The 11,837-nt window shown below is 36.0% G+C and overlaps 1 protein-coding gene across 1 annotated transcript in view; it reads left to right on the top strand.

Annotated features, from left to right (window-relative positions):
- Positions 1 to 5,915: 5,915 nt before the first annotated feature.
- Positions 5,916 to 11,837, top strand: part of LOC139969055 (alpha-N-acetylneuraminide alpha-2,8-sialyltransferase-like) — a 19,574-nt gene continuing 13,652 nt past the window's right edge. The window contains exons 1-2 of the mRNA XM_071973797.1: positions 5,916 to 6,188; positions 7,330 to 7,443. Of these exons, the coding sequence (XP_071829898.1) occupies positions 5,920 to 6,188; positions 7,330 to 7,443 (383 nt within the window). The 5' untranslated portion in view covers positions 5,916 to 5,919. The remainder of the gene's footprint in view (positions 6,189 to 7,329; positions 7,444 to 11,837) is intronic.

Below are 11,837 nucleotides of genomic sequence, written 5' to 3'. Positions count from 1 at the left end.
GTACTTTTTGGCCAAAACGTTTGGCTCATTGGAGAGATTGAGCTAATGTAAAGATGCAAACAATACCTGAAAGTTAACGATTGATGGGAAAAGTCCTTATATGAAACTTTATAGAGGAGCCTTTTGGAGTGTGTTTAGTTATCATTATCATAAATACGGATGCTTTGATGTTCAAGAGAATCAGCTAACGATTGTGTAGACATCAGGAGGACCGAGTGTAGATTTACATCGTTAAACATTTATAAAAGACGAGGTATATCATCCTCAATGGTGTGGGTGTCTTATGGTGTTATACTATCAATTAGGTCTCCATTTAGGTCTAAACACAATGTTGTTCAATAAATCCTTATACCCCTTTAATCCGCTCATGCCCGTTGAAAACTTCTGCGTATACCGTTACGATACTCTACTGAACTTGGAAAGTGAAGACTTTAGCTTACTAGTCGACTTTTGGGTTACATTTTCATAAAAAAAATAAATTGCTAAAGCTTCGTCGAATGCCACTTTTGTTCTCGGGAAAAGCGTGTCCTGGGTGCTGGGAGTCCGTTATTCGTATGATGACAGGAATTGGAAAACTTTCAATGTTGACCCAAAATTCGACTAATTTGTAAGGTATACCCTTAATGATTTTGTTCGATTTTGGCCAAAATTACGACGTTTTTAATTCTTCTTAAAATTGTACCTGAGGTGTGTGGCGTCCTTTTGATTCGTTTCCAGGTGATAAGAGTGGTAAAAACACTCATATTTTGGTGGAAAAATGAAATTTAATAGCCATATCTCGACGCCATTCCATATCAAATTTAAATGACTAAAGGTTCGTCGAATGCCACTTTTGTTCTCGGGAAAAGCGTGTCCTGGGTGCTGGGAGTCCGTTATACGTGTCCTGACAGGAATTTGAAAACTTTCAATTTTAACCTAAATTCGACTAATTTGTAAGGCTATACCCTTATGATTTTGTTCGATTTTGGCCAAAATTACGACTTTTTTAATTCTTCCCAAAATTGCACCTGAGGTGTGTGGCGTCCTTTCGATTCGTTTCGAGGTGATAAGAGTAGTAAAAACACTCATATTATGATGGTTACATGAAATTTAATAACCATATTTTGACGAATTTTCATTAAAAAAAAATTGCTAAAGCTTCGTCGAATGCCACTTTTGTTCTCGGGAAAAGCGTGTACTGGGAATCCGTTATACGTGTGATGACAGGAATTTGAAAACTTCCATTTTTGGCCAAAATTCGACTAATTTTTAAAGCTATACCCTAATGATTTTGTTCGATTCTGGCCAAAATCGCGACTTTTTTAATTCTTCCCAAAATTGTACATGCGGTGTGTGCCGTCATTTCGATTCGTTTCCAGCTGATAAGAGTAGTATAAATACTCATATTTTGGTGGAAAAATGAAATTTAATAACCATATCTCGACGCCATTTCATATCAAATGACTAAAGGTTCGTCGAATGCCACTTTTGTTCTCGGGAAAAGCGTGTCCTGGGTGCTGGGAGTCCGTTATACGTATCCTGACAGGAATTTGAAAACTTCCATTTTTGGCCAAAATTCGACTAATTTTTAAGGCTATATATACCCTTATGATTTTGTTCGATTTTAGTCAAAATTACGACGTTTTTAATTCTTCCCAAAATTGCACCTGAGGTGTGTGGCGTCCTTTCGATTCGTTTCGAGGTGATAAGAGTAGTAAAAACACTCATATTATGATGGAAACATGAAATTTAATAACCATATTTTGACGAATTTTCATAAAAAAAAAAATTGCTAAAGCTTCGTTGAATGCCACTTTTGTTCTCGGGAAAAGCGTGTACTGGGAATCCGTTATACGTGTGATGACAGACATTTTTCCACCAAAATATGAGTGTTTATACTACTCTTATCACCTGGAAACGAATCAAAAGGGCGTCACACACCGCATGTACAATTTTGGGAAGAATGAAAAAAGTCGTGATTTTGGCCAGAATCGAACAAAAGCATATGGGCCTTACAAATTAGTCGAATTTGGGCCAAAAATGAAAGTTCTCAAATTCCTGTCAAGATGATATGACGGTCTCCTCGCACCCAAGTTCACGCTTCTCTAGAGACAAATGTGGCATTCGACGAAGTTTTAGTCATTTAAATTTGTAATGAAATGGCGTCAAGATATGGTTATTAAATTTCATTTTTCCACCAAAATCTGAGTGTTTATACTACTCTTATCACATGGAAAGGAATCAAAAGGACGGCACACACCGCATGTACAACTTTAGGAAGAATTTAAAAGTCGTGATTCATCATGAGACTTAAACATAAGTTAACAGCTGTGGTAAGTGTGCTCTTGGGAATGGGCTTCCGTTCAATTAATACAAATGCTTGTTTTGGTTTATACCCCTCCTTAGCAGACCACTAAGACAATATGTTGTTTACAATATACTTCCGATATTATATTACACAAATCTGATGCATTTATACTGCGAATGCATCCATCCCATTGGAGTTTGGTAAACTTAACATACCCTGTGGGTAAACTAGCAGTCCCAAACCAATCCAAGGTCAATAACATAGGTTGCAAAATAAAGAAAACAAAACATTATCATCAATGTGAAGCCATGACATCACACCTCCTTGCTTCAAGTTTACTTCTGGTGTAAAATGTGACAATTTCAGCTGCTGATATCTCGAGAACAGAACTTAGGGAATTGAATGAAAGTTCCACCAGAATGATCAACTTAAGTTCCTCTTTAACATTTCAAAATAAATTTGGGTCTGGACTATTCTTTTCACCCCCCGCCCCAAGAAATATATCTACAACTGAAGGAAAACAAAAGTAGGGTTACACTGTTCTAATCACATTGTCGCCACAAAAGCTCGGAAAGAGCTGAGACCACAACTCTTACGATACCAAGACCATACATCTCACTTCGTATGAACTCCCATGCAGTTGGTACTTGATATCCAGTACATAATGAGACTTAAAGAATACGTTAACAGCTGGAGGATGGGCTACAGTCCAATTATTACAAATGCTAGCTTCCGGTTTGTACCGCTCCGAGCCAAGTGCCAGAACAAAAGGTTATCGATGGTCTTCGTTAGAAATTTTGCAATAATACTCTGCCAAACTGATCAACCTGAAATTTTAAGAAACAGGAAAATTCATCTTTCAAAAACACAAATAAAGAGGATATTATAAAGAATGTGGAGAAAACCATGATCATCCTTTCAAAAGTGGGTCTAAATGTGGAAAGAATCATCAATTAAAATAAGAACAAAATAGTCCTCCTGATTTGTCAAGAAAATCCTAAAAAGTTGGTTTACAAGAAGGTGAACTGGAACAACATTGGTGCAGTAGTTTATAGGGTCACTAGTACATATAAAATTAAAAAGAATGTTCTTAAATAATAACTTCACACTACAAGCTTACCGAATGGTGAAATGTTAATAGATATACTCTATCCACTATATATCCTACAAATACTTCATGTTGGTTACTATAGTTGTTCTACCCTGAGGCATAGGTTCAGGTTGATGGTTCTACACTTTTTCAATTATCTGAATCATTATAACCATGAGCAAAAGCTTCTAGACTTATCTGTGGAACAGTCACTGTTACGGTACACTTCACATAAGGAGAATGATATAATGATAATGAGGTTGGCAATTAATGGAAATAAATCATGTACTAAAAGCATCATCTTTTATTAATGTGTAATCCACAGCACACCTTCATTGTTTTCTCAACTTTTCAGACTAAAGGATGGTTTGAGGGTGTGGACCACCCATTCAACCAGTTATGTCATCACTGCGTATGTGATGCCACTGCTGTTTGAGTTATATTAAAAATGTTTGGATCTAATATTGACTCATTACCGTTGCATATTGCTCAGATAAATATTCCACTTTACTACAAATGTATAAACATCAATACAGCATGCACTGAATACAAAATGGTACACTTGTCTTTCTTTCCACTTCAGAAATGGAACAGAACTGGCAAGAGGTCAAATGCAAGGTTCCTCTTCTCAGCTGAAAGAAAGGCAAAGAATAATACCAAGATATAAATTCAATAAGTTTCAGTGAATCAAGATATGTTGAAAAAAAAATGCTATACATGTTTTCTTTGTTCATGTCGTGAACTGTTAATAAAGTTTTAAAAAGTAAAAAAGAATGGTAGACTCTCCCGAACTCAGTGACAAGACTGGTTAAACGAAAGGTCGAGAAAATGCTATCGTTATGCCATAGCCCCTTATGGAACTCTTTACTTAACCCCATAACGTACACAGTACTTTATAATATTTTTTAAGACATTTTTATGTGATAAGCAATTCTCCATTAGTCCTGCAACAATATTTGAAAGCAATTTGTTATATTTTGCTAATAGCTCCGCAACCGAAAGTCAGAATTTATTAATACTTGGTATTAATGTGTTGGTACCGTAGATAGTAGGTACATCGTAACATATGTTCAAGTTGATATTATGCATACTTATTAGGGGCGGGGCTTAAGTTTATTTTCATTAAAATAGCTTGTAAACACGGTAACTGAATAGTAAATGACGCCATAGTGAGTAAAAGAGCTCTATTGATTTTTGTGCTCATTTCAAGAATATTAATGAGGTCAAAGGGTCATATGTAAACAATTTCAGAATTGAAACATACTCAGTGTTAAGGTGTTGGTAGATAGCGGGAACATGATAATGTATGTTCAATGTGATATTATGCACATTTATTAGGGGGCAGGGCGTGAGTTGATTTTTGATTAAAACAAAATAGGTCCACAGCCAGTGAAAGAACCATGCTGATCAATTTGATCAACAATGACGAAAGCTTGGGTTTATAATCTCAATTGGCAAAGAATCACAATAAGCCCACTGGCTTTCTGGTTTTACTAGATATGGAAACTAGCAGGCCAAATTACGTGTTTCATTCAGGCTGATTTGCTGCAGACCTGCCAGAAACTGAGAAATTGTCAACACCTTTGTATAAAAAAGAAACAGCTCAGCATTACATTGCGCATCAAGAACAATACAATAGAGCATTTTTGTGAGATGCTGCAACTGCATCTGTCAGATATGTTTTGCACATGGTGCTAGTAATAAGGGATACAGTGGTAAATGTCACTTTCATTTGTTATAAAGTTCTTAATTAAAATTCATACAGGTTACAAGCTATGGCAAGTTAGCAACACCAACTTTCATTCAAACAGCAAATGTATGAATTACCATATTTGCAAGGGTCTTGTAGTACTGGTCAATGTGTGACAATATACATGGGTGGTTGAAGTTCAAATCAACCTTCACTTCATGATCCGGTTCAATAGGTCTGTTGCCTCTAGTTGACCACAAATTAATTTCTACCTAATGGAAAACAATATAGTGATCTTCTACTCAAGAGCTACCGATATTCATTACAATTTTGAAGGTCAACTAACTTCCATGCAATGACATTTTTAACAACCCTTTCTTAAACTATATTTATTCCAAATAAATCCCTTATCTCATGAATCCAAGGTCAGAGGGTTAAATAGTGTTGCCTAACAGGTCTGCTAAACAACTTTGCAATACTAGTGTATACCATTACAGTGATGGAACTGGTTAATTGGTAACTCCTCATACTGAGGAAGTTGCAGAGAAACTGAAATGATTAAACTAGAAAAAAGCATAGTTAACAAGTAAATAACTTACTAGTTTCTGTATTTCGCTCACTATTCTCTTCTTTAGAATATTTTTTGGGGATGTCGCTAACACTGTCAGAAGGAGCTGCACTGTTCTATACGAACCATTAGCACGCCATTCAGTAAACATATTTGGTGCTGAATTTCGACCATTTAGTCAGCTTCATGGCTCTAATGGGCTCCCGTAATATGTTCAACATGACGAGTATATGATAACGGTATGTCTTAGTCGATTACGTTTCATGTGAATAACATATAACGTTATGCATGTCGATTATACGGAACACTACGTCATTGGAAGCATAGCAAACATGGAAAGCCTTTTTCGAATGAAACGTATTACAATTTTTCTAACATTATGTGCTACTTGGGTTGTAGCCATCGGATGGTTGTCTGTCGAATATTACGTAATACCTCATATAAGTAGAATTTATGACGATATGCACATCCCTTATAGATGCGTAGACAGTTGGGTGAACGTGAACATCAGTGAAGAAGGCAACTTTCAACGCAAACATGTAGGCGAGGAAAGGTAAGAAAGAATCAAAACGATGCAGTAGTTGTTTGCTTCATTCTCTTTTTCCTTCTTCTTCTTCTTCCGTCTGCTTGCTTGTTCTGCGAAAAAGAACCAAAGAGAACTTGCAAGTAAATTGTCTTGAATCCTTTTTCTAATATGAAAGTTAAAACGTACTGAAATGGAAGACACTAAAAACGATTCAAAATATCGGGGTTCGTCAACAAAAATGCAAGATCTTTCGTTTCCTGTAGTTGGTTGAAAGCCGTTTCTTTGCGCAATTATTGATGGAGTTTCGGACAATATTTAAAGGCAGAACGGTAAGTGGTTGGTGTCGTTGGTTAATTAGAACCCTGATGCATATTCATCAATTGACAAGTTAGGCGATGTGAAGGCAATGGCGTGTGCCTTGTTGAGGGGGAAGGGGATCGTAACTTTCTCCGACTGAGGTATAGGTAACGGCATGAACCTTTAAGGCCCTCTACATAAGTGGCCGTAGGCAGATCAAGGATTTTATACAAGAGATGCGTAGCCCTGCCAGGATAGATGAAGCGGTCTCACAAGAAGAAGCGTATGAGGTTCCTTTCCAAAAGTTTGACGTAAAATGGTGGCATTCTGAGGCACATTTAGACTTTTAATTAAGTCTATAATTATATGACATTGTTAAATGTATCTTTTGCTTATAAATACACTTGAAGTACTGACTGAACGACTAAATGTTTTCCGGGCATAGACTGGCAATGGAGGTGACGGCCATGGCCCTCGAGGAAGGTTGTTATAGTTACCACAGTAAACATTTTTGGCGATATCAAAAGAATGATCTTTTCAATATATATTTCTTTACACTACATTGGCTACATTGGTTGCAATTGCCTTCCTGCAGTGTGTACATGGAATGACAAATACTTCAGACGCAAGCTACGTGCTTGGATTTGCTTATGGCCTCACTCATAGGGGTTCTTGCTCGTACTTAAAGCAGTCGGATGTATTCCTCCCCTACTCCCCTCCCACCCCCCTCCCTAGCTCTACTTTTGAAATCCTGTGTACGGCCCCGCAATACATAGTACAAATAGCACTATTTAAATGCCTTAGATTTCATTGGTAAATCCAAACACCGATTTTTCAGAGTTCATATGAATTTTATAAAATTTTATTACAGCAATATCTACAGAAGAGTCGCGGTCCTGAGTGACCTGAACGAAAGTCTCTTGCTCTACGGAAAGATTTTGCAACTTGAACACTCTTTCAACAAAACAAATGTAGAATCATTCAGGTCAGTGAAACATGACTTATATACAGCAATAATACGTCAAATAAGAGGAATTATACCGTATAATAACGTCACCAAAGGCGAAGGAAATAGCGATTTTGATCGATATCGCGGTGGCAAAAAGAATGAAAGCGCACCCATCCCAACTCTCTTAAAAGTTTAGTAAGAAATTAAATATATACATATATATTATGCAAACATGTTATTAATGACACTGTGAGACGTTTGTAAGAACTGACAAATAACAACCTCATTTTCACCTACAATATTCAAGCTGTTGTCTGATATAATGTAATGCTACGCATGATCAATTAGCTTCTATTCTATAAGCTATTGAAAGAAACTGATGCAAATTACTGTTCACGTGCTTGTGTTTATGTATATATGTTGGTAACTTTTTTATTAAAAATAGGTTGCTATTTTTAGAAAAGGATATATTATCACCGATTATTCTGGTTTCGCTTTCTCCCCATCCGCCTCTCTCTCCACCTCCGCCTTTCTAGCTTCACCTCCCTCTTTGTCTATTCCATTGTCTTTTGGTTTCGTGGGGAAGGGGGAGGGTTCTCATATATATGCGTTAGATAGATTAGTGCCAAGTTTTCAATTTGATAGATGTACTTCCGTGTTTTCACAAGATATGTTTGCTTTGTATTATATTTCCCATATATACGGATCCATCTTCAATAACGAAAGAAGGAAATATTGAAAAGACGAGACAAAGGGGCTAAATATTAAGAAGAGATGGTCACACTTGAATTGAAGAATATTGAACGCAATCATAGAACTGATGCATATTGATATTACCAAATATAATAATATGTTGGTTTGGTCATATTTTAACAAATAGTTAAACATATTGGCAACCGTCGGCCTCTCTGTTCACCTAATATTTTTGCTATATGTGAAACTTTAAAAATGACAAACTTTTTTTTGTAACAAATCTGTCACCAACAGATTTTAAACAGCTTCATGTAACATTTTCAAACCAATACAAAAATGGAAGTTCATGCTTTAATGTGTCTTCATGTTACTAACGGTTAAGTTAATTTGAACAGCCGGGTCAAGAAGTGTTCAATGTAATATGCTACATCATGAAACACTACTATGTAACACAATTAGGCAAACGTGTTATTACTGACACCGTGACACGTTTGTAAGAACTGACAAATAACAACCTCATTTCACCTACAATATTCAAGCTGTTGTCTGACATAATGTAATGCTACGCATGATCAATTAGCTATTCTATAATCTATAGAAAGAAACTGATGTAAATTATTGTTCATGTGCTTGTGTTTATGTATATATGTTGGTTAATTTTTGATTAAAAATAGGTTGCTATATTAAGAAAAGGATATATTATCACTGATTATTCTGGTTTCGCTTTCTCTCTTTCCGCCTCTCTCTCCACCTCCGCCTCTCTAGCTTCACCTCCCTCTCTGTCTTTTGGTTTCGTGGGGAAGGGGGAGGGTTCTCATATATATATGCGTTAGATAGATTAGTGCCAAGTTTTCAATTTGATAGATGTACTTCCGTGTTTTCACAAGATATGTTTGCTTTGTATTATATTTCCCATATATACGGATCCATCTTCAATAACGAAAGAAGGAAATATTGAAAAGAGGAGACAAAGGGGCTAAATCTTTAGAAGAGATGGTCACACTTAAATTGAAGAATATTGAACGCAATCATAGAACTGATGCATATTGATATTACCAAATATAATAATATATTGGTTTGGTCATATTTTAACAAATAGTTAAACATATTGGCAACCGTCGGCATCTCTGTTCACCTAATAATTTGTCTATATGTGAAACTTTAAAAATGACAAACTTTTTTTGGTAACAAATCTGTCACCAACAGATTTTAAACAGCTTCATGTAACATTTTCTAACCAATACAAAAATGGAAATTCATGCTTTTATGTGTCTTCATGTTACTAACGATTAAGTTAGTTTGAACAGACGTGTCAAGAAGTGTTCAATGTTATTGTTACATCAAGAAACACTACTATGTAACACAATTAGGCAAACGTGTTATTACTGACACCGTGACACGTTTGTAAGAACTGACAAATAACAACCTCATTTCACCTACAATATTCAAGCTGTTGTCTGACATAATGTAATGCTACGCATGATCAATTAGCTCTCTTTATATAAGCTATAGAAAGAAAATGATGCAAATTACTGTTCACGTGCTTGTGTTTAACTTTTTCATTAAAAATAGGTTGCTATTTTTAGGAAGGATACATTGTCACTGATAACTCTGGTTTCTTTTTCTCTCTCTCCGCCTCTCTCCCACCCACCTCTCTGGCTTCACCTCTCTCTCTTTCTATTCCATCGTTTTGTTTCGGTTTCGTGGGGAGAGGGGGGTCTAAGATATATGCGTTCAAAGTTCAAAAGACAGATTAGTGCAAAAGTTTAATTTTGATAGATGTACTTCCGTGTTTTCACAAGATATGTTTGCTTTGTATTATATTTCCCATATATAAGGATCCATCTTCAATAACGAAAGAAGGAAATATTGAACAGGCAAGATCTTGGTTTTATTGTTAACTTGTTTCACTAAAGATGTCTATTAATGTTTGGTATTTCAAACAGCTTCAAACCCCACAAAAATATAAATAAATTGAGCTTTTTGTGAAGAAGCCTAGACGTTATCCGACTTACCTCTTAAACAGAGTAAAAAAATTGCGTATGATCAAGGAAATCCATTACTATTATATGGATTGGTTTGTTTATAACCATTGCAATAACAAGTTACCAAATGTTATTTCTGCTGTTTTAAGCCATTCTAATGTGTTTAATTACTCCATCATAACTCGTAATAGGAATTTATTTAAAGTAGCGTGTCATCACAATCAGCACGGCAAATTGCTTGTTAACAAAACATTTACAATGTATGGCAGTCTTTGTCTCAATCTGTTAATTCTGCTAAGTTTCGGAAGTCGTTTCCATGTAAACTCAAGGATGATCTTCTCAACAAGTACATGTAAACATGTTGACTTTAAACTGTGTTCATTAAATACCACACTCTACTTTTCTTTCCCCTCTAAACGTAATTTAAGCGTTTCTTTGTTTCTTATTTCTACTTGGTCACTAGCTGAGATGTTTTTCTAGTGTCCTCAATATGTTACCCTTATGTGTAATGTTAGTTTTGTATTAATCTTGTACAAACTTATCAGAAATAAACTGAAATTTAAAAATTTAAATTTAAATAATGAGTCGTGACATGGTCGTATAACTGCGCCTGAGCAGACTTGACTCGAACGGGTAAACGTCAAGAAATTCAGATACACTTTCAGTGTTACGAAATTGATTAATATATAAATAATTTGAAAGACAATGATAATTTTTGACGAGGGAAAGTCGCACATTAACTTTAGCAACTCGAAAGGACAATACATTTTCAAAACTATATATTCTCCTCCATAACCTATATGCTAAGAATACTCTCAGATATTCATTTACATAGGTGATTGTTGTGCGTCACTAATTTATCTACATGTAAATAGTTTAGAAAATGTTTCAGATTTATTTTCCGTTTTGAAATCCAGCTATTGGAAGGTATATTTCCATGAACACTTAGTCTTTAGCATAACAGTAAACGAAGGGACGTTCTAGTCCAATATAATGGACACAAACTCTACCGTGCCAAGAACTTTCTCGGGCTTCGACATACAGGACTCGCCGTGCCAACCGTGCCAATACTTTGTACTATGTTATGTAACCCTTTATGTTGTAGATCATAATATACACTGCATGGTCCAAGCGTGAACATACAGATGACCATAGGGGGTATTCCGGCACAGCCCTTTCTCTAGAATGGTAAACAAATCCAAAACAAATGCAAAACATGCAGTTTTGGGATGCTAACAAGTTAAAAAGAAGCGTTGATCGCTTGCATAGGGGTACGGCGTAGTGACTGTTCGTCCATGAGCCAAGCATGAGGATGGACCCCTTAAAGTGAGCGAATAGAGTAAATGCTAGCACGGGGAGAAACCATTTTCTGAGGGCTAGGGCTATGTCTTACCATAGAACCCTTGTGTATGAGCCTCGTGATAGTGTAATTAATCTAGTGTTAGGCCTAGTCAATTTTTTACCTCTTCAACTTTAGAATTAACCATATTCCTGCTGTACAAGAAGTTCTGTTCTAATATAGTAAATGTATTTTCTTAGCATAACCACAGATGCACAACGAGATTCGGTTTCTATGCACATTGTGATTGTATTGAACCTGTCTTTTTTGAACGAAATTTGCTATGTGTACACCGTTTATGGATAGGCTCGGGGCCCGTGAGGTCTCCCACTATCAACTTCCTGGCGTTGTGAGTTATACAAAAGTGAGATAAAACAGTCACAGAATAATGATAGGAAGTATTTTATTGTTTT

The sequence above is a fragment of the Apostichopus japonicus genome, chromosome 6 (genome assembly GCF_037975245.1).
Source record: "Apostichopus japonicus isolate 1M-3 chromosome 6, ASM3797524v1, whole genome shotgun sequence".
Classification (NCBI taxonomy): domain Eukaryota; kingdom Metazoa; phylum Echinodermata; class Holothuroidea; order Aspidochirotida; family Stichopodidae; genus Apostichopus; species Apostichopus japonicus.
Note: the sequence above shows the minus strand (reverse complement) of the source record. Positions and strands in the feature narration are given on the sequence as shown.